A 24,798-nucleotide genomic window follows, 5' to 3' on the forward strand; every position below is an offset into this window, starting at 1 on the left:
TAAATAACCACCCTGCTGTGCTACCAGATAAAAACCAGTATTTGAGCAAAGAATAAATTGAGGCCAAAAGGTTAAATAGGGTTGACCACCAAATTCTCTAAATCCACATTGTGGAAAATTGATAAGGAGTGGTCAAAATTACAAAAACTTGAGTATTCAGAACTCCAAAATTAGTTTATTTCAGTGTTTGTAACAACAGTAAAGGAAACTCTGTATTTTTGTGTCTCGCGTAGATACAGAGTTTAGACAAATAATACAAGCATTTCTGAGAATTTAAACAAATATTTTCATCTTTACAGAAAGATAAGGAAGACCAGTGGCTAGAGAAAAAAGTGCAGGGTAGTAGAGACCACATCATCTTAGAGCACCTTCAATGGACCATGGGGTACGAAGTACAAATTACAGCTGCCAACAGACTGGGTTATTCTGAACCAACATTGTATGAATTCAGCATGCCACCAAAGCCCAACATTATTACAGGTAAGTTTATTTCACAGTGTTTTCTCTCTATGAATCATTTCCTACTCTTAGTACACTAATTTGAGTGGTTGAACATGACGTTTGAACACTGAAACCTTTAACTGCAAAAAACTGAGAGCTAGACACTTTAACCATGAAAGACTCGATTCAAAACCCTTAAATGGGACCCCATCTCCCACTTTTCTCTTACTAATCAAAGAATTTTTAGGTATAGAAGAAAAATTGAATCTTCAACCAAGATGATGGCAGTTAACAAGCAATATAGTATTTAAGATACAGCTGCTACACATTTTTAAGTTGTCCTGGGCTGCCTATGGTCTATTGTAAGCAGCTTATTTATCAGAATTCTTGATTTCAGTCCCATCTCAACACATGCTTCAAGCTACACTTGTAATAAAGGTGTTTAATTTAGTGTCTGATTTGGTTAAGACTTCAAATAGTCTTGTTTAGATACTGTCTGAACTAATATGTTGACCATACAGTCTTCTATGAGGCCTATTTACAAGCTTTGAAATCTATAGAAATGTTGTTCATATTTGAAGTCTGTAAATAGGAAGGTTTGGAATTCTAATTAAGAAAAACTACATCGTAGTTAAGAGTGAGTGTAAGAGTTTTAATGCTTCCCAATATAAAGTTATATTTTGATGCAGCAATGCAAAATTATTTGCTTCAGAATAAACCTAAAAAATGGTAATTTCTGAAGCATTATGGGTAAATTTAATTTTTAATTTTTAAATTTAAAATTTTTTATAAATGTTATGAGGAAGAGATTTCAAACTTTTTACTTAAATTATGAGCTGCTATATTTAATAATAATTTCCAAATTAGATCAGTGTCATCATTACTACCTGAAAAATCAGTGCTAAATCCTCTAACATGATATTTTCTGTCTGCTGTATATCAAACTGTTGGAGTATTAGAATCAAATCAAAAAACTTGCCACATGCATATAATGGAAAAGATATTAAAAAATAAACTGAGCATCTGACTAGCATTTGTCTTAGTACTGTGGAAATGAGTTTGAGTGAGTCATGGACTACTGTGTCTTCAGAAAACTTTGAAATAATTGGCTATTTTTTTTTTGTCAGTTGTAAGTTTTCTTCAAATACATTTTTACAAAAGTTATCTCAAGATCTCTGAAACACTTTTAAGTATTCCATAGCAATTTTTTGATATTGGAAGCATTGTGACTTGTATTTACAAAAAAAGAAAAGGCATTTGTAATTTATTCATATGTTCAGATCCAGTTCTAGTACAAATATTTGGTTTATGCACTTGAATTGCAGTGGAGTTGATTTGCATCTTGATTGAAATTCAGAGTCTCAATAGGTCCTGTGTACTTGTTTTTAAACAGAGAGCGCCTTGTGATTGCCATCATTCAGAAATAAAATTTCACTTGATTGATAAAGAAAAGGAAAAAAGAAGTGTAGGAAAGCTTATTGTCCCAAGGAAACAAAAATATTTGTCAAGGAGAAAAATAACTAAAAACCTTGTTTAGGAAAATGGAAGGGATATGCTACATTTCAATTTTTTTATGTTTGAAATGAAAATCTTTCTTCTTTGCAATGCAATCTAACTTCAGCCTGTTATAATTATATAAACTATTCCATATTATTGCCACAGCTGCTGTAACAGAAACATGATGTGCCTCTGTAAATGATAACATAGATGGTCTCTAGACATTCAAGTAAAAAGAATCTTAGTTAATTTAATTTCAGAAGAAAGATAGAACATTTTTCCCTAAACACAGTTTTATAGGCACTTAGGGGCTTTTTCCTTTCAGTACTCTCCCATAACCTCTAAGTAGTTGTAAGAAGTCTGTTACACTATTTAACTTCAGGTCCTCTTTATATGAATCATTACTGTAATTACGATTGCGGAACTAATTAGTTTCCTTGACAACTGTTTTCTGCAAAGTCTGAAAAGGGTGTGAAATTCCAATCATAAGAACATTCCATAGGCAATTTTTAAAAGTATGTCAAAAGACAGAACCAGTGGAACATCAGAGTTCATAGTCATGAGTCGGCACAATTATCTTGTTTTGAAATGGCATCATATTATTGCAATATAATATTATATATACACATAACATTGTTGCATAAATATACACATAACATTATTGCAAAAATACTTATGTAATCTATTAAAACTTGATAGATATTGTGTATAAAATGCTTAGCTTTGAGTAGGAATATTATTTCTGATGCCAGTTAACTCTGATGATGCTCTGTTTGTCTGCCATGGGATTTCGGTGCTAACAGCTAGGCATCTACACCTAGGTTTGAAAAAGGACATAGGCAACAGGAACGAAACTGGGTAGACTTCTGAATGAAATCTGCATCACCTATCCTGTGCTTACTTAGCTGATGATAACTGAGGTTCCCTTTCTGAATATTAATGTAATTATCAGAAAAGTCTTTGAGATTCCTGAAGGTTTTCATCTGTATTTGCCCAGATCTGTGGCACTTCGGATGAACTGAGTGTTTATGTCTTGCTCTAAATGTAATTTAAAAGAGAAAAAATCTGTAGACCCTATGAGTTCAATCTCATCGATATTACTTATCCCAAGGGAATTTTGGGATCCTCTAAGTGTCTTAATGGTTGACTATCCTTACCATAATATTCTGGTGAAGATGTGTGCAAGCCAATGCAATTAATCAGAGAGAGATGGAGGCAAGGATACGTTGGTTGCCCTCCTGTAGATGCTTAGAAGGGAAATGGGAGTTCTCACAAGAACTAAAACTTCAGTTCTGATTGCTGCAGAAGAAGCTTGCTTATGCTTCCAGGAACCACTGGATACAAGGCAGAAGTAGTAATCCCTGAGGGCAGGAGCTGGAAGCCAAAAGTGTACTTACATGACTATGCAATTCCTGTGGACAGTGAATCCACAGCTCTGCCTGCTAGGGAAGTGTGCAGATACCAACTCCTGGCTGGCAGTCGAATTCCATAAGACAATATGATCATCCTTTATTAGTCTCAGGTCTAGGAAGGAGCTTGAGGCTGCAAATTGTTGTCTGGCATCAGCAAGGTGTATAAATGAGACAGATATTCCTTTAAATTTTCCCATGGTTGGCCTCAGGAGCCTCCAACTGCAGCTCTACTTGATTTTGTGGTGTCCATTCCTAGGCCTGTAACACGGTCTCCCCTCACTGAGTCAATCAAACTTGTGATTAGTTCCTCAGAATTTGTAATCCTTTTAATGAAAGTTTCCTGATTTTCTGAAGGGTTTATCAATGGAAACTTGCACTGGCTTTGAGAAACACTCAGCAAACCGACTTCTTAAAACACCCTGCTTATTCTATCACTGCATATTATACCTATGTATATACAGTTTTCCATCCTACTGTTTTGAGTTGTTTTCTGCGGACAGCATTTCTATATCTGTATTTCACATTTTTCTTAGGTGTACAGGCAGGTATTTTGGAATCATGTTTAAAGAAAGAGCAGTATAGTCTTAAACACAGTATTTTACATATTTAAAAATCTCACTAGGGATGTTAGTTGGGAGTACTTGCAGGCAGGTGCAACTCTTAGATCAGCATGCTTGCCTCTGAGGGAAGTCTTTTACACATTTTAGGTACTGATTTCTGATGTTTCAGAAAATTTTCGTCTGGCTTTCCCACAGTGTTAAGCTTCCTGTGGGATTCTCAAAGGAACTGTCTGCCTTAGCTCTTGATCTGTGTCAGGACAGCATGGACTAAACTCTGCAGCAATAACAAACACTCCAAGTGCCACCAGGAACAGCCAAACCCCATCAGCTCATAGGGCCCATTTTTATGGGCCCATTTACTCTTTTTTCTGCAGGGTGAAGACAGGCACCCTGCTATTGTACCCTGCAGCTGGTACAAAAGTGTCCAAATCTGCTGCCATTTTGAGCCATTATTATTGCAACCTAAAAACACATCTACAGATTTACAATATCTGGATCTTAAGATGAAATGGAAGGTGTTAAAAAGGGGTACTTTCTGAAAGTGTTAGATATATTTTCAGAAATCAGTGGCAAAAGATTTATGGTACAGCTATCACAGGCATTAACTACCACTGAATCGCAGAAGAGCAGCAATCAAAGAACTGTCTTGCATTCTCAAAACTTCCTCTTCAAAAATAATTTAACTTTCTTTTTCTTTTACCATATAAGTTTGCTCATCTTTTTGAACTCTGTAAGGTAAAAAGAAAATCATCATAGATGCTGAATGTTGAAGTGTCAGGCCACACTTTAGAAGTACGGTACTCTTATTCACCTGGACTATTTTTCAAAGGTAATTGCCAGCATTATGTTGCTTTATAATTAAAATAACCCTGAGTGCCAATTAAAAGATGAAATTGTTAGGCATATACTCTAAAAAATTTTAGAAGCTGAGTTGAACACTCATAATTTCTTTAAAAATGTGTATCACTGAAAACACCGCAGTAGAACTATGGGTGAGGATGGGATAAAATCCGTAATTGCTCTTAGTTTATTTTTATTGCTGTCTTTTCTACTTAGTTACCTACACTCACATGTATGTTTGTGAAAGAATAGGGACATTCCTGTCGTAAGAAGATAATGCATTGCTTAAATATTGTGCATCCATGTCCCAAAGGCAAGTTTCCCACATGATTATATTTGAAAAACGACAGCTCTGTGATTTAAGCTAAATTTGAGGTGTGTTGCAAAAAAACCCAGAGGATTTAAAACCTAAAACCTAAAGATCCTTTTTATTTTGGGTACTGCTTACATTCTACGTGTCTTGATCATGTATTTGGGGAAAGAGATAATTATTTATCTTCCACTGGCCTTTCTCTTCAGTCTCTGAGCTCTCGAGGTTGAGAGACATACCCCAACATGCTTCTGTTGGATGTCAGAAATCATCCTCTCCACTGATTTGTTTTAAACAAATTCTTTTAAAGCTAAAATAATTATAATAAGGGACTGATATAATACGTTTTAGCTTAATAGTTTTCTTCTGCTTCAATTAAAATTTCTTAAAATTAACTTTTAAAAGTAAATGAATGAAGGTGTAACCAAGGTTATTGTTCATACTACACAAGATTTTTCTACATTTTAATTTCTTTGGAGGTGTCTTTTGAAACAGTAGCCTAACAGTTATATTAGTCACTATCCATATAATTACTCTATTACTGTAGCTGGCAAAAAAATAAAATTCAATCAATATACTATATTGCATAAACTTGACTGAATTATCTGCCAAAAAGTGAACTTTTAATATAAATATTAATAGAAGACATACATTCAAACTTCATATATTTCACCAGATTGCATCCAGACAGTCTGACTTGAATGCCTGAGAAACAACTTTGTTCCCACACTGGTAATAAAGTCAATATCTAATTACCCAGCTGCATGTGCTAATTGCATCCACCATTTCTTTTCACGTGGACCTATGGCCAGGTTATTGATGCCACTTTTCACAGTGGCCCATTCTGAACTCCTACGATAATTCAGGGACAAGATAAACTCATTAGCAAGGAGCAGCAGATAAACAAGTTTGTTCCTTCTTTACCCCTGTGCATGACTGGAACCTTCATTTTGTGTAATTATTGACTCTTTTTTTACAGTTCCTCCTTTCAGCCTGTGGGCTCTTGTTTGTCCTAGCTTTAAATTTGGTCACTGTTTCTGATAGATGTTACACGGTAGTTCTGTGAGTTCCAAGTACCTCTAGCATAAAAATCCCATGAAAGATTGCCTTTAGATTGGGCTTGGCTGAATTGTTTTGAATCTCAAGGGAAAGCAAGAAACATGCTTCAGCTTAAGTGTTTAGATAAATTGTTTTAAAGACAGCCCAAAGAGTTTGCCACTTTAACTGCTGTGGAGAAGCACACATTGCTGCTATTCAGGTACACCTTTTCCACACTTTTAGTACTTTATTATTCACATTTGGATAATCCACACTTTCATTGATGTTTCTATTATTGTCTTTCTAGTGATTGTCTTTGGCACAATGTAAATATTAATATTGTTTTTCTCCTTTTCCTTTCCCACTGTCACTTTTTTTTCCTTTTGATATTTTCTTTTTCATATTGTTTCAATCTTTTCACTTTTTTTTTTCCTGAAATTTACTTCTTTTTCACACTCTTGATATTCTGTACCAATTCTTATCCACACAGACAGATGCTGTGAAGCTACTAGACCTGAAAATGGAGGCCAGTCCCTGCAGCTGAATGCTGCTGTTTTCTGTCTCATTGTAGTCATAAGTTTCTGGGGCATGTTTTGATACTGTTGATAAGGCAGTCAATATGTGTTCTTCCTTTTCCTCTTCATTTTATATTTATGGGAAAATAAACAGAGACCTTAAAAAAATTGTACTTTTCTATAGCTCTTCTAAAGTTTCCGCTCCTAGTTAAGATCCTTAATAGTGTAATTGCTTCAGTCTCTGTGTGTGCAAAATTCTTATCTGGATTTTTGGATACCTTGTGAGTTTTATGAAAAATTCAACAGATGATGCTTGACCCTTCAGTCTGACAGAACTTGGAGAATGGGACTTATTGAACTTGATCAATGTGATTTGAGTCTATTTTTTCAGCTATATTTTGATTATAAGAAATCCATGCAGAGCCTTTACCACTGTGAGTCACACGGCTCTCCAGTACGCCGTCAATTGATTTTGCATGAGAGCATTGTTATTATTTATTATATTAATTTTTTGCACAGAGTTGTCCTTGTACTCCATAATGAACTTAAAACTTTATGCTTAGTAAAAAGTGTTCAAGGCCAGGCTGGATGGGGCTCTGAACAACCTGGTCCAGTGAAACATGTCCCTGCCCATGGCAGGGCGGTTGGAATGAGATGATCTTTAAGGTCCCTTCCAATTCAGGCCATTCTATGAGTCTATACGTCTACAGACACGTTTTTTTTGTAATTTTAACAAAATAAATTTTAACAAATAGTTCTTCCCCAGTTAATGATCTGTGAATTGCTTTAGTTCATAGTGTTTTAATTTCATATTCCTTTTCTGTGCCTCTCCACTGCCATGCCTCAGCACATAAAAGAGGTCCCTGCCCACTAAACTCATTTCTTGTGACTGTAATGGTGCCACCTGTAGTAAAAATGGAAAGAAGTATTTTTTCCTACTTTACACATTAAAAGCATGGCAACTAGAGCAATGCATGCAGAACCTCAGCAAAAAAAATATTTTATTTAGTAAGAGTCCGTGAAGAGTTTTTGCATGTATTTAATTTTAAAATTTATGTGGTTGTCTGTTTATGGCTCATTTCTCTATTGCATACAGAATAACCCAAGAAAGCAATTAAATATTTATTTTAAGATACTTCCCTTCAAATTGTTACTAAATATAACAAATAAGACAAATAAACTGTATGTGTTGATATTTTTTTTTTCCTTCTTATAGTTCATACCTTTTGGGATTTAATAAAATCTTATAACTTTGAAATTAGTTGTTCAAATTCAAGTATTTATATATCTTCACCCAGTTACAGGATTTTCTTTTTTCTAAGAAATATTGATTATTATTATGATTATTTTTTACCAGTTTCAATTTATTTTTTGAAGACTTCAAAAGATCATTAATAAAACCTCTCCTCATCTAAAACAAATAAACATTCTAGAATATTGGTCTATATCAGAAGTAAGATGTCTTTAGAATGCATGTGTGTAAATCTAAAGACTAATTTATGGACAGAAGTAATTTTTTTAAAATTACATATTTAGTATAATGAAGTGGTGGGAATTCAAACAAATGCTATTTTTAAAATATTGGCTTCATTGTGATGTCTTGCTATGTTAAGTGGAGCCACTCTTTCTTCCCTTGCCTCTATGTTTGACACTTCAACCTAATGTAATGACACTATTTGAAATTAATTACATTGACGTGCAATTTCTATTCTAATTTTATAAGAGTTGAAACTTTGGGTTACCAGTTAGAGTCATTCAGGTGAAAGCCTTTTTTTCCATACACAAATGTGAATACATGTACTGACTTTGTCATTTAGCTGTATAAGTGTTATTCTTCCAACCTACAATATTTGGGGTTTTTTATGCTTACGTGCTTATTGAACCAAGAGACAGTCATTATTGAAGGATAGATTTTTTTTGTTTCAATTAAAGTGTTCTCTTTAACTGGGCTGCAGAGGATTTGTAATTACTAACTACACATCAGTTACCAAAAAATTTCAGATGCGAGAACACATTTTCAATTGAGTATAAGTCTGAGAAGTGCTGTTGTTAATGCTAAATTTATTTATAGGGAAAGAATCACCTTGGGGGTGAACTTTAGCAAGAGGTTTGGGGTGGTTTTCTTTAATCATTTAAAAAAATCCAAATAGTGCAAAAGTTTGTTGTCATTATTGTCTGTATTGCTGGTTACCACCATTGTGGTACCAAAACAAAAGGACTGCAAGTACATCTCTACTTGCAATGAGAGAACTGATGTTTGGCACATATGTAGTAAGTAGATGCTGCCTGTATTCCAAAGGGGGAAAGAAATCCCTGATCCCATTGTAAGACAGGGACTGGATGCACACAAAGAGACAGAATTTTCTCTTGTGGACACAACAGAGATAATAAAGAGCTGTTCTGAACAGTATAGAAAATCAAACTGAAGATACAATCACAACTAATGAGCACCTCCCACTGGATTAAATGGTCTTGAGTAAAACTTAGATTGTCTCACAAACTGAAAGGTAAAATAGGGTGTCATTAAGGTTGCACAGCTGATATTTCCTTATTTAGCAACATTTTCCTAATTTTCTAAAATTTGAAACCTTAAAGTTCTTCTACTAAATATTTTCTAACATATTTTTACCTGCCATATACTTGTCTTTGCTCTTACTTTTTAATAAAGCAAGACAGGACGCTACTACAGGTACGTATAAAAACCATAAAAGTGAAGATTTCCACATTATTTTCCTACTCTAGTTAGACATTTGAAGAACTCTTTACTAGCTATAAATTTATTATCTTAGCAAGTCATTCTAACATTGTAGATAAGTAGACAAGATAGGAATGAGGGCACAGAGACTGATCGACTGTGAGCTCTCCAAACATATTGTGAAGGAGATAATGAGAAGCCTTGAGAAATTTTAGAAGCTAAATATACATTATAAATGACAAGTTGGCTTTTATCCTCTACGTCACAATGCCAGTGGGATAAAGAGACAAATTTGGATTACTTATTCTTTTTTGCAAACTGATAGTAGCTTCAGCTGGAAACTACATAAATTTCTTCCATTAAGTGAGAGAAATTTTAGGTCTGCTCCAATTTAAATTCTTCTGTGCTTTGCATTTTGAGGTTATCAAGTATTTTGAATGTGATCCTTTTCTTTTGGCCCTCTTCTTCCCATCAAAGTCCAAAGAGGACGAGTTAAACCAATATTATAGGGATTATGTGACAGCAGGGCCAGGCAGTTCTGGGCAGTGACCCAAAAACTCTGTAATGAGAAAGAAAAAGAGGAAGAGAATAATGTCCTTGGGTTGTCATGTATCTCCTGAAATGAAAAAATAGTACAGCTTTTAGTTCTCCTTATGGGTATTTCATAATTGTATGTTTAAAAACAATAAGAGTAAGATTACTTCACAATATTTTGTTCAGTCTGTGGGAATATACAGAAGATTTTGAAATCCTGGCTTCTTACAGACAAGTACGAGGGAAAAAGTGAACTCAGACATTTGCAAATTAAATTCATAGGTATAGACTGAGCAGCCTAAATTTGTAATTTAAACTGTATTAAAATGATAAATATGTCTTCATAAATTGAATTTAATATTCTGCTGACATTAGTACTTAAATATTAGATAAGTAAATTTGTTCCTTTTAATGTAGTAATTTTAAAATGGATTTGAAGTTTTATGATTGACAGTGTAAAATGTTACCAGTTTTTAACATTGTCACATGTTTTGAAATGCTAATATTAAACTGTCTGTAAGACTGAAGTCCTAAAATACTCTATGCTGAACTTATGCCTTAAATCCAAATTGGTGGCACAGAAACTTAAAAAGGGTAATGATTATTCTGTGATATAGCAGTATATCTCTAAGGAACAGTATTTTTAAAATATTCTGATTTACAACCTTTTGAGTCTAAGGCTGGCTTCTTCCCTAATGAGATTTTGTTTGTTGCCTTTCTTGTTTCCAGAGTTTTGACAAGTTCCTAACATTTACAAATTATTCACAAATCAAAGTATTTACATATTGCAACTTCAAACGCGATCCTTCATTTATTGCAGTAGAGTTATTAGAATATAAATAGCTGTCTCTCTAAATAGGAAAAATATTGCCCAGAAATAGACACATATACTGCATACATAGGAAATAAAATATAACTTCTGAGTGGTTTTATGAGGTGGACAAAACATACTATTACCAAACAACAAAATAACACTCCATTTCATTTTCTGATGAAAGTACAGGGCCAAGCACTGATGAAAAGAAATATGACAGGCATATGAAAAATGGATATTTCAAAAATAAAGAGATACAGTGCTTTAAGTACATATGTAACCTTATAACCAGTTTCCTGGGTGCAGGTTTCCATCATGCAATCCTCATTCACTAATTTTAATAGCTCCACTCAAATGCTTATGCAACTGTAAAGTTAACTAATTAAGCCTAACAAAACACTTTTTTTTTTTTTTAAGACGTAATAGAGAGTCATATACAATTTGTTATTTTTCTAATAGTCTCCAATCCTATACACTTTGTCCACTGTGATTTCTGATTGCTCATTTCTTCAGAATTTTTGGGAGCAAAAGAAAAAGTAGTATTACTTTTAAGAAGCAATTTGAATTGATATTGCAATTGAGCAATATCAAGGCAAGTGCAGCTTCTGAGGTTTATAATGACATCACTGAAATATTTGCTACATCTAGAGCTCATTTACACTCACCACATTTACTTATTTACTTACTACATTTACTTCATCTATTCCATTTCTCCAGACATGTAAGGCTTTCCTTTGGTATTTATCAGGCTTAATATGTAAGTGATGGAAACTCACAGGGAAAAAAACACCTTTTCCTTTTAATGCCAATGACAACTTCCTAATAAAGCCAATGGCGTCAAGTATGAAGTGTAGTGATCTACCAATTTGGCCTGTTTAGAATCAGCAGCCATATAGAAGCTGTACGCTTGAGACCTATACTAAGTTTAGGTATTTTACATAAACTAGGTTAAGAAACTGAGGTAGGAATATCCATTTTTGTTCATTTTCATATGTTCTAAAGTAATGAGAAACTGTAGTAATAATTCTTGACACCATAGCCTCGTTATGTTGTATGATATTAAGGGTTCTTTACATTAATTTTACATGTTTAACATTTTTGTGGAGGCAATTTTCAGTGCGTATTTTATTTTCATATAAGTTTAAACATAATACATGTCTTAGGTGCCTTAAAATACAAGCAAAATAAATCTCACTGAGAATGTTTCTGAGAGCATTACAATTGAAAATGTATACAATGTACTAAAAGCTAATTCTGTGAAAAATACTGGAAGCACTGCAGTGTCTGTAAGTTTCTGTTTTCAAAAACAGTGTGAAAGGCAAGGAAAAAAGTCTGGATTCAAAGTAATTAATTTTAATTTGTGAAACAATTACTTTTTTTTTTGTCTTTTTCATATTTCACTGCCATTTTGCTCCACTGATTTCTTTCATCCATGCAGCATTTGCTGTCATCTCTGCTTTTTCCCTGAAGAACCTGTGCATGGTGTAATTGTAATGTCCCTCAGCATCTTTCCAAACACAGTGTCAAGAAATGTATGTAACTTTGTGCATCTTTCATCTGTTGTTCAAAGTTCATTTTAGTTTATGCAACTTCTGTCTTCATTTTTGTAATAAAGAAAACTGACTTAAAGCATTTCAATCTGTATTTTCTTTATTACTGATAAATGTTTTTTTTCTTGTATTATCTGCATTATGTGTTTTGTAACTGAAGAGATTTTTTAGCATTGTATCAACATTTTTATTTCAACAATGTTTTATCCAGTAGTGAATATGAAACACCCACACACAAAAAAATCCAAAACCAAACCAAACCAAAAAAAAAAAAAAACCCAAGCATCACAACCCCCCCAAAATCACTAAAATTAGAATTCCTGAATTTTACAATTGGTTCATACTAGGTGGCTGCCATGCTACTGCACTAATGGAGCAAGTATGTGAAATGTCTGTGCAAATATGCAGCCTGAGCACATGACCCATACTGATTTAATCTGCCTGCTTGAAGCAGTTGTATCCCCAAAGGCAGATGTTTTACTACTGAGAGAACTATACTGGCACATGACTGTTTTGTGCCAAGCAGGGCTCTGCTGGCAGTTGCAGTTGTAGCAGTGTGACTGTTTCAAGTAAAAACATGCACCATATTTTGGCAACACTCATAATATTAATGCTCTTTTTGTAGCTAATGATACACAATAATTATATACTTAAATTATTCCAAGTATTGCTTCTCAAAACTGTTGTCTTTGAATTTACATCTGTCTTAAAGAAAACGCTGTCAAACCTGAAATACTTTATCAATCCAAATGCAATCCCAAGATAGCTTGACTCTTTTTCAGGTCTCCTGGCTACAGTGCTCTGCTTGCAGCTGTCATCCACTATAAAGATGCAAAAATCTCTCAGGTCTCTGTGGTATGCTCACAGTATGATTTTGAATTCTCCTAAATAAAGCAATTAAAATAATTTATCCTTTTATGTAATAGCAGTACCAAAACCACACATAAGTGTGTGTTCTCAATACCCACGTCAATCTTAATTAATCTGCAGAGGTTCTTAGAAATTCCTCCAGGAGACACATTCAGTAAATCTGCTGTCAGTTGGAATGGAGGAAAGTGGGACACAGGAATTTGCTTCCCCAAGGCCTTCTAAAACCTGGGTGCGGGTCTGATGCCATAAACCCCACAGAGCTGCCGTGGTTGTACAGCCTTTCCTCAGTGCCCAGGAGGGCTGGGATCTCTCTGCCCTCTCTTCTCTGGGGCTTCCCGTAGAAGGAAGCAGTGGTAAACACATACTCTTTACTACAGTGACTGAGCAAATACATGAAAAAAGGGGCTGTAATTACCTGATAACTCCTTAGGAGTATTAGAAATGCCTCTGAAGGCTACTCAGGGATAGTTCGATGATGCCAGGAATATTGTTTTTTAAATTTTGCTTAAAAAGTTATCAATGACAACTCCAGAGAATATTTTTGCAACATAGCACACTTTTGCAAGTAAATGAGGCCTCCTTTCCTTTCTCTTGTTATCCCTCAATGGCCACAGACAAGACATTGGCAGAAAACTTGAGCTGTTATTTACATTACTATTCTTTCCTTTAGCTATTGTATTAATGTCTATTAAGACACCTTCCAATGAGAAATCATGTCAAGGGCATTAGAGTAAATGAGAACTCAAGTCCTACTTACTTGGTATCCTGAGAGAGTCATAATACAAGAAGTTTTCCTGTAAAATTTAAAGGAACAGAGTAATTTCAGAAAATTTGTTGGCAAGAGGATCTCATTCATAATAAAGAGAAACTCCCTCACTCAGGTAAGTATCAGAACATTGCAACATTTCTGATAGATATCATTTTAGACAAACTTATTTTTGTAGATCACGTCTGTATAACTGATAATCCTGGTGGCACAGCAGACTCCTTTGACTGTGAGCCCATCTCTCCTGTGTGTTTTTGTCTCTTCACTCTCTTCTTTACAGCTACTCTTGCTGCCAGTAAAAAGCACTGAAACTCCACTGCAATCCAGCTCAGATTTCATTGGAAATGGGAGACAATGAATAGCTGTCATTGTGGGTGGAAGAAAGTTAGAGGAAACCACCTCTTTAGTGTAGTTGCCTCAGAGTCCATAATACCATCCCCTTATTTTTCAAAGCTGTGTGTCAAGTGTGTCTGCCAGAACATATTACTCAGTCGTGCAGTACAGAGCACACACATCCTCATGTGCTTATACATTGCCCTCAGCTGTATCTGTCCTAGTAGAGTTACAGGAAAAATCACTGGGGAAGAAAAGCATTAAAATTAATGTCGATTATAGCCTTGTTAGCATCTTTTTGTATTAAGGAATGGGATAGAAAAGAATAATACTTACTGTCACTTTCTCGTTTGCATCAAACATTCCTCCGGTGAATGTTGCACAGAATCATAATAATTTTTTACAAGTTGATGTTGCATATGTAGTGATTTGTTTATTTCATTTGAAGGTAGACAGGTAGCTGCTGGGCACTTACCTGGCTCAAAAGCTCAGTTTATTGATATAAATTGCTAAAAGCAGGTCCTGGTCTTTATTTCTTTTTGCCTGCCATGATTTTCATCTCAGTAAGGAACTGGAGTGCTTAGTAATAGGAAGCTCCTGTACAAAGCTAAGATATGGTTCCTCTTCTAATTTACAGTCTTACAGCATCATGCCAATCTAAATGAAAAAGCTGGGTATATGCTACCTTAACATGCTACTCAAAATAGATTTCATTCTTCATTTGATGGGTGTCACACAGTCCTTGCATCCTGGTCAGCCAAATTAAAGGAGCTGGAGCACACAGCAGCTCTGTTCAAAGCCCTCTTGGAGATTTCCTTTTGGAAAATGAAGGAGGAAGATGCTTTGACAGGCAGTGAGCAAAGCTGAGCAAATCCCACAATTTAGATATTTTCAATACAAGGAAATGCAAAGCACTAAAAGGCAGTGAAATATAGATATCAGATATAATGAAAAGCCATCATTTGAATATTTGCAGTTCCCTGCCTCTGTTACCTCATAGTGTTGTATACATATTGTATATATTTTTATATCTGGGATGGACCTGTGCTACAGATTTATGTTAATTATGTGGATTTCTGTAATATTTCTGATAAAGTCTTTTGGTTTTGCCATTGTTATTGGTCTCATGATAGGCTTGTTTTCCAGATGTGAATACATTTGTTTTGGGTTTTCTTTCCACATCTCTAGACCTTTAGCTTGGCAGAGCTTGTTCTAGCAATGGTCTTATCCTTCCACTGTTATACTATTAACTGGTAGAAAACAGCTCTTTAATTTTTTGGTACTGCATTATGATTCTTTGGATGCTTATCAATGGATACAAAATTTTAAGATCTATGTTTTCTGTCTTGTTAGAGGTTTTGAATCAGTATATGCATCTTGTAAGTATTTCAGTCTAAGTTCCAGATCAGGTATAAAATCCAAGGCAGTGCAGACACAACTCTCATATTCTGTCACCTCAAAGGACATACATTCATGTAACATCATTCTGAACATCCCAGCGTTGCCTGTTTAGTTCCTGTCACTTCGTGCAGAAGCAATTGCTTTAGCTTTCCATGTAGAAAGTTTTCCATGTATACCTGTACTCTGGAACAGGTTTCCCAGAGAAGTTGTGGATGCCCCATCCCTGGGACAGTGTTCAAGGACAGGTTAGATGGAGCTCTGAGCAACCTGGCCTAGTGGAAGGTATCCTTGCCTGTGGCAAGGGTTTGGAAAAGGATGATCTTGCAGGTCCCTTCCAACACCATTCTGTGATTCCGTATACACATACAGATAGTGAATCTCTCTTTAGACCTACTTCCCTATAGAGTGTCTGATGGAGACTCCTTAAAGGAATTCAGTCTGAATTTGGATTTGAGGGGCCAGAAAATTTATCTTTCCACTTAGTTCTCTTCACTGGAAAATTACTTGCCAAAGCTCTCCATTGCTCTTTCCCATCAAATAATGATTTCTGCAAAAATGTTCAATTATTTTATTAGACATTGTTAGAAATATTCAACAAGTGAAAACTTGAACATTTCCAATACTTTCCATGACATTTATATAAACTTGCTTCAGGGTTTTTTTTATTAAATTTCTGAAAATTTTTTAATCTTATTTCCATAAGTATTCATTGATAAGCACTTTTTCAAAGAAGTGGATGAATGAAGTGACTTTAAGGTTGTCAGTTTCCTTCATTGTCATGGCAAGGTGTATTATACTACTTATGCCACATTGTCTGTAACAAAAAGCATGTCATTTTAAATTTAGCATATTTTTGACAAACTATAATTAAAACTCATTCAGAACTCTGGAACTTACACTTTTTTTCCTCCAAGTAGTGTTTTAAAAGGCTCCCTGTGGTTAGACTATTAAGTCAGGTATACAATACTTCTTTTCAAAAAACTGCTAAGAACCAATTCTCTTACATTAACATCGAATTTTTATGATTTAAAATAAGTTTGTTTTCAACTACAAAAAAAAAGTGCATAATGCATAAATACTTTGTTACTGTAGAGCACAAAGTAGAAGTAGTATTTTGAGTCCATTTAGTATGTACTGGAACACTAAAACCCACCAAGCGTGTAAAATAATTTTTTAATATAACTTTTGTTTTGCATTGTTTAAGAATTGTTGCAGTAAAGTTAATACAAATTTAATTGAAGGTAAAACTTTTTGATAACAAAGGTGCTTTTGAAACTTAGTGGAAAAGCTATATGTAGTATGACATTAATATTACTTCCAGTCATAGAATTAGAATTGCTGTTGGTGTCATAACATTACATAATTACAACATAAAGTTATAAGAAAAAAATTGACTTTTTTTGAAACCATAGATACATTGAATATGATTTTTGAAAGCAGTTGGGAGAGGCCTAAACCTGTTTTAATAGTAATTGGCATTAATTCTACAAGTAAGTTTCGTGGGAGCATATAGAAAAGTACCAAGTCTTAAGAAACAACAAAATTAAGCCACCAATGAACTTTTAAAACATTAATTTCATATGTTTTCATTAAGATAAAAAATAAACCATAACAGAGATACTTTAAAACACAAGGTAGTCCAATTTCTACCTGTCTTCAGAAGAAGAAAGTAAATGAGGATCCTCAGACAGGTGAGAAGGGTGATGACAGCCATGCTCCTCACCCCAGCACAGGATGTGGCCACATTCCTGTTACTCAGAAATCAGACTTAGGAAGCAGAAATCTGTATGAACAAATGGATTTCAAGTAGTAAAAATAGGACTTGAAAGAGGTAGGGCAGTGGTAAGAATGGGGAATGCTGTATGTAAAGGAAATTAATGAAGAGATTAAAAAAATATGTAACAATCAAATACTTAGATGTCACATATACCAAGAAGATCAAAAATGAAAAACAGAGTCTTCCCCTCAGCTATGGTAAGTATTATACAAAGGAGCAATATTGCTACTGTAAACATTTCCTTCACTTGACAGTGAAAATACTGTGTAGGCTTTTCTGCCACTGAGTCGTTTGGGATGGGAAGCTTGCCACTACATGATGTTCCAGTGACACTGGAAGTGCTGTTCACAGCAATGAAAAATGTATCTCCCAAAGTAAAGAACTCTTAACAGTGCATTAAAAATAAAGAAAAATTCTAAAAAGAAACCAGAAAAAAAATAACAGTGAATCCCTTTTAAAATATGGATTAAAAGACCCTCAGTTTTCTCCCCCACATTCTGTTTAGTGGTCAAGAATGTACAGAGATGAAAACTTCACAGTATAAGGTCTCTAAAACTGAACTCTATAGAATTTACTGGTATTTTGTCAGTTGAAACATGAGCTTTTCAAAAAATTGGAATTGAATATCTACTTACACCTTCCTGACAACTCAGACTGGTAAATAAAAATGACTGAAGGTTACAAAGGAAGTCATCGAATAGGTGGGTGGATGCACGGATAAAGTAAGTTTTGGAAGATGTATCAGAAATTATAATATTTACCTAGGAATATTGAGGTTAAAAAAAGGAAAGAAAATGAATTCATGTGAAATGTCAAACTTTCAACATTGCTGATGGAGCAATGCCTAAATGTTACTTCATTTGCTGCGCCATTATTTTTGTCATTTATGTAGTGTTTTTTAACTCTTTCTGCAGAAAGCAAAATAACTTTGAAGTAATATCTGTGTTTTTCTGTCTATCCATCCATGTAAATATAAACATTGAATTCTGGTTTATTGCATAATAACATTCTGAATAACACTTCTATAATAACCCATATAATAGACAATGAAACCAATTGCATAAGAAGTAAAAAGCTCCCCTTCTTTTGAAAACAGTTTTTACTTTTCCATTTTAGAGTCCTATAGAAAGACTAGACTAAGACTGTAGATTTATTTATTTAGAAGTAAAAAAACCAGTTCCACTGGAGTTTGCTGCAGGACAGAGTATCACACAAGGCAATTGTCACTGGCCAATTTCCAAGCTAGGTGACAACCTCTTGAATTACCTGGTGCACGAACCATTGCTGAGCTGGCTGTTTCTCCCCTATTTTATTGATCAGATACAAATCCTCTCCTGTATAAGGGTCATCTGAGTTTATAGACACAGTGGTGGTTGTTCTCCTGAGAATCACACTGTTCAAAAAAGTTTATAGTATTGGTGGCTGTTACAGAAATATCAATCAAATTAAAAAAATTAAATATTTTTTTCGGAGTTTTGTAATGAAGTAAAATTAACTAAGCATCACCTCTCATAAAACAAACACAGCAAGATCAGGTGTGGAATAATGTTAATTTTGAAGTGAATGATTGCATTTTCAAGGTACAAGACTAAACCAAATGAGGTCCTAACCCTATAATGATTTAATGATATGCATATTTTCCTCATACTAATTTATTTAAGACTAACTGTGTGCAACTGTTTGTAGATTAAATAGCTTGAATTAACTTGATTGAAGACTTTTTTACTCTAATTCAAAAAATGACCTTTACAAGAATAAATACTCTTTTGTCACTCTTTTAAATCTTTCAGTAATTAGAATCAGAGAATCCTAATTATATTTGAAATGTAGAAAATGACAACTTGTATCAAGCATTATTATGTTGAGCATTTTAAATGTTTTCCTTAGGCTCCTTACTGATACTCTCTGGAATGTTAAGATGAGCTATTATTTGTTATTTAATAATGCCATTAATGCTCTTTGACCATATTGGAATTTTGGCAATGGGAAAGTATTATGCAGAAGAAATGTGGGTTTTTTGTGATTTTAATCAGGTAGTATACATGCTTAATCTTCAGGACTGTTTATTCCCCTCAATTTCTGAATGGTTCATTTCTAAACACCCTTTAGTCTCCTGATCAACAGCTTTAAACCTTTAGAAAATGCTATTTTAGGATTAATTTTATTAATAAATGTTAATTTTCTTTCCTTCAAGACACTCTTTTTAATGGTCTTGGACTTGGTGCTGTCATTGGCCTGGGAGTGGCAGCCCTTTTATTAATCCTGGTTGTGACTGATGTAAGCTGCTTCTTTGTACGACAATGTGGATTGCTAATGTGCATCACCAGGAGGATCTGTGGGAAGAAGAGTGGTTCAAGTGGAAAAAGTAAAGAACTGGAAGAAGGAAAGGCTGCTTACTTGTGAGTATTTATCACATATGGTAGAAACATCATTAAAAGAGAAAGTTGGCTGTCCAGTTTATATTGACGTTATGGCCATTTTGTGGTGTGGCAAAGGGAATTAATAAAATGTTTCTATTACTTGGAAAAGGGTTGCTCTGAAATGTGCAGAATTGTTTATTGCCTTTAAAAGAAAAATTGAGACACAGACAAGGAATTTACCGTACCTCACTTAAGGATGACCTCTTTGTCCAGCTTCTCACAAAGGAAATCAATTGTAATTCAGTACTAGTTACAGGCACATATTTGGTTCATGAGGAACAGGTAACAGATCATTGTAACTCCATTTCTACAAATCCATCTTTAAGCTGCTAATACCCAAAACCTCAGCATATGGTTGTGACAGTGCCAGTAAATCTGAGAGTGAAGGACGTAGTGTTATAAAAAAAAAATCCATGAAAGAATTTTTCTCCTCAGATATAGCACTTGATGGAAAAAATCTTTTTTCTTGCCCATAGACTTTAAGAATGAAAGGTACTGTTGATTTTTTTGAAGTAGGAATGCTGAGTTAGATGTGGGTGAAATGGTGGGTGTGATTGTTCTTCATAACAATAGTCAATGATTCCTAACATGAGTGGGAAATAAACTATCCCAATTGTCACAAATACCCTTCTATAGTGGCTACTCCATCAGACAAAGGTGAATGAACTGATCATTTATGTGCAAATATCCACACTTAATTAAGAGTGGATACTGAGATCTCTGGCAAAACAGTTCAAGTACTAACTGCATAAAATAACCAGAGATCAAGCCTTTACAGGGTTTTCAATATGTAACTTATGGTCCTCTATTTTAGGCAGTTCCAATTTTTTAATAAAAAATGCCTAATTTCCTGGTTAAGTTTATCTGGTAGACAACTTCTGCATACACTGTAATATATGTGAGAATACTGTCTTTGTGTGGTTGAATAATATTCAACTATTGGTTCAATTCCTCTGTGCCTCTCCCAGTAGTCAGGCATAGCAGTTTATTGTCCTGCAGCTTCCTAGATCCCATTCTTCCCCAGGTGCCTGTAAGAGCAGAGTAGATTTTGCAGCCTTCATTATCCACAGCTGTAACAGGCTTTTCCATTGCCAGTAGTGGAGGTATGAAAGCCTTTTTTGGTTTTAATTCTGGCTCTAGGGTTTCAGACTGTGTCTTGCTTAGATCACATCTTGACTACACATCTTGTTTGGGTTCTTCTTAAAAGAGGTTCCCTTTTGGAAACAGCTCCATAGAACAAAAAGTTGTAAGCAAGCAGAGACTACTCCCATCAAATAAGGCTTCTGAATAGAAGTCATGCCATAAAATAACTGTTTCCTAGCTCTCCCCATCTTACAGTGAGAGAAAGACTAAGGATATTTTTTCTATTGTGTGAGGCTGGCCTGTCCGGATCAATAGAATCAAGATGTGAAGCTTCTGGCTCCGGCTCAGCTGTCCTTTCCTATTGAGCACAGCACTTCAGTTTATGCTTTAATTTCCCATTCAAGGAGTGACCAAGTACAAATTGGTGTACAGACCCTCCTGAATGGGAAGACCTTAGGGAAATAAAGCTGCAAATGTCACTTGACAGCAGTTTATACCTTGTTATCAACATCATACCCAAATGCCATTCCGTGCTGTCCCAGGAAAGCATAAAGCTGGTCTCCTTATATTAATTCTTCCTTGGCACGTATTTTAAAAGAACAACTATGTTATTTAACTATATTTCTTTTCATTGCTGGAGTGGTCTTCAGTCAGTCAGGTCTTAAAATACTTGTGACGGTTCTTATTTTAGCCTGTTCTCTGCACTAATAAAGTGTCAGGCTAAAATTTCAGGACAGACTTGAAGAATCAAAATTTGAATTTATTTCATGCTAACTGCTATTCCCCAAAATACACTGACATTTCCCTGTTTAAAATATGTCAGTTTGCATTCTGGATTTTTGAGCGGGTTTGTGGTACGGTTTTTGGTTACACTTTGACTGTAGGATATATATATAATAGTAATTAATTATGTTCCATATGCAATGAATGTAGGTGATACAATGCATGTAACATAGACACAGCCACCTAGAACAAAAATTACATAATGCATTTCCTACAAATCACTTTCTCTTCTGTGGAATTCTGAAATGTTACACAGTTTGTGAATTCTGCACATGTATGTGAACACTGCTCATGAATAACATATTTTTTAAGTTTTTTATCATGCAATAATGTTTGTAAGACTGTAAATACATCGAAAAACCAAGCAGAACTTATCAGTCCCTCCACCAGTCCAACTTAAACCCATAATATTTTCACAGATATGAAATAGCCATGAGTGCATCATCTTCCAAAATGAGCTTTGTATCCATTTGTGTATCTTAAGTGTCACTTGCAGAAGTGAATAAGGACATAGAGGATGGGGGCTTTTGGGGATTGTTTGTTTGGGCTTTTTTAATAGACACAGTCTTTAAGACTTCTACCCATTATTGTTCTCCAGTCAATTTCTGTATCTGTGCTAAACTCCTGTTAACCTATAAAGATTTTCCTTAAGGATACCTAACAAGGACAGTAGAGTTTTCCTGATACTTCTTGTTGCAAAAGCCTGTTTACCGATTATCTTGTCAGAAATTGTGAGATATATGAAAATGTGAGATATGAATTAGAGAAGCATTTATCCAGGTCTTTGCTGTGGCCCATAGCAGACTCTCTAGTACATGAAGGGTCCAGAAAATAGGCTGTTAAATATAAAAGTGATTGTTCATCTGTAACTCAGTTACCCTCTGTTTCCAGACTGCAGCTGATGATGTTCCAGAACACAATTCCTGATCTGATGACAGGAATAGAGATGAAATATCTGCATAGAAAGAGGTTTTCTTTTTGGAAATAAATATATATATTGGGTATACTTTGATCTGCCTTTTGAGAGTAAAATTATATGCAAGTTACTTAATACTTTTAGTAAGTCTTGTTAAATAGCAAGTATTGATAATAATTCCGCAGCAGTGAGCAGTTATTTCCATATCATGGTCATATTATTGAGAGCAGCCATGCAGAGAACGACTTGGGGATTCTGGCTCATGAAAAGCTGAACGTGAGCCAACAATATGCTCTCAATGGCCCAGAAATCCCCCGTGTCCTGGGCTGCATCCAAAGCAGTGTGGGCAGCAGGGGAGGGAGGGGATTCTGCCCCTCTGTTCTGCTCTGGTGAGACCCCACCTGCAGTGCTGCCTCCAGCTCTGGGGTCCCAGCACAGGAAGGACATGGACCTGTTGGAGCGAGTCCAGAGGAGGCCCCAAGATGATCAGAGGGATGGAGCACCTCTTCTATGAGGAAAGGCTGAGAGAACTGGGATAGCTCAGCCTAGAGAAGAGAATGCTCTAGGGAGACCTTTGTCGTCCTTTCAGTTCTTGAAGAGGGCTTACAAAAAGGATGGGGACAGACTTTTTACAAGGCCATGTAAGGATAGGACAAGTGTAATGGTTTTAAAGTGAAAGAGAGAAGATTTAGATTGGACATGAGGAAGAACTTTTTTACAATTATAATGGTGAAACACTGGAACAAGCTGCCCAGAAAGGTGGTGAATGTCCCATCGCAGGAAAAATTCAAGGTCAGGTTGGACAGGGCTCTGAGGAACCTGATTTGGTTGAAGATGACCCTGCTCATTGCAGGGGGTTTGGACTAGATAACCTTTAAAGGACTCTTCCAACCCAAACTATTCTATGATTCTGTGATTACCAACAAAACACAATCACAATACTAACTGTTCCATCTTCTTTATAATTCATTGTCTAATTAGCACAATGATTATTCATTTACTTATATGTGAGAGACTAGCATTTGTTCCTAAATTGGGGGAAATATGACACAGAAACAGTTTTTTCTACCAGTGAAAACAGAAGGGGTTAGATTTTTACCACACAAGGGCTCTTTAAGCCACTCTGGCAGCTGGGGTTGTCACAATCTCAGGAGATTAAAGCACACTTCTGCAGTGTGTACACAAACATAATGACTCTTTAACACTGTCAGAAAAGTTCAAGTATAACTAGGCTTCAAATCCTATATTTATTATCCTATGTTAGGGAAGTTTACATCTATTCCCACGAAGAGGCTGTTGCCTTATTATTAGTCATAAACAAAATGCTCTTTTGAGATGCTAATTCATCATGTTTGCAGAGTTAGGTAAGTAACCATGGATACAGGATGCTTTGAAGACTTCAAGGAATTGGGAACACACTGTTAAGTGTGTCTTGGTGGTGTTAGTCACTGATAATTAGTTTTGCCTTTCTTATGCCAACTTTTGAGAGCAGGGATCTTGGTAATTCGTTATATGCAATGTTGTGGTTGATGTGATGATAAGAGACTAAGACTCTTTTAATAATTTTTAGGAAAGATGGATCAAAAGAGCCAATAGTGGAAATGAGAACAGAGGATGAAAGAATTACCAATCATGAAGATGGGAGTCCAGTAAATGAGCCAAATGAGACAACTCCCCTCACAGAACCAGAGTAAGTAGGCTGATATTCCCTGGAGTTTCATACAAGCTCCTCTTGGCTGCATGGATGGACTGGACTTCCTGCACTCTGGGGGGGAGATACACAGCATCACCAGAACAGTCTGCTGTGGCAGTGCAGTGTATGAGTGTGGGGTTGGTTTGTTTGTTTGTTTTTTACAATAATCCATTTAAATTATGGTACCCCGCATATACTGGCTGAGGATATCATGAGACATTTTCCTCTGCATTCTGTGACCCAGAGTACAACCACATCTGGGCATTATCCAGCCCTTGGGTGGCAACACCATTACAGAGGCAATTCTGCAGCGTGTCTTTACACTGCCACCTGTTTGGAGATTAATGAGCCTCCAGGGAAACGTTCTGCTGTTCCCTGCTGCCCTGAATCCTGAGGAGCTCCTCCTGTGCTCTTAGTCGACACAGGTCCAGACTCATCAGCAGCCTTAGCCCAGCCCTGGCCCTAGTGGGACATGGACCTGGCACCCTGCTGCTGCTCCCAGTTCTGCCTGTTGCATTCGGGGGCTGGAGGCTGAGGACAAGGCTTTTCT

At 35.5% G+C, this 24,798-nt stretch overlaps 1 protein-coding gene across 2 annotated transcripts in view; it reads left to right on the forward strand.

Moving 5' to 3' along the window:
* The window catches only part of NCAM2 (neural cell adhesion molecule 2), a 270,726-nt gene that overhangs the window by 234,655 nt on the left and 11,273 nt on the right, over nt 1–24,798 (forward strand). Inside the window, exons 15-17 of one of the 2 annotated variants that reach the window (XM_050331536.1) lie at nt 300–480; nt 19,548–19,752; nt 24,126–24,245. In XM_050331536.1, coding sequence (XP_050187493.1) covers nt 300–480; nt 19,548–19,752; nt 24,126–24,245 — 506 coding nt within the window. Of the gene's footprint in view, nt 1–299; nt 481–6,588; nt 7,737–19,547; nt 19,753–24,125; nt 24,246–24,798 lie in introns of those variants that run through there. The other variant, XM_050331537.1, reaches the window with a different exon arrangement.

The sequence above is a fragment of the Myiozetetes cayanensis genome, unplaced genomic scaffold (genome assembly GCF_022539395.1).
Source record: "Myiozetetes cayanensis isolate MyiCay16 unplaced genomic scaffold, myiCay2020 scf5-8, whole genome shotgun sequence".
In the NCBI taxonomy this organism is placed as follows: domain Eukaryota; kingdom Metazoa; phylum Chordata; class Aves; order Passeriformes; family Tyrannidae; genus Myiozetetes; species Myiozetetes cayanensis.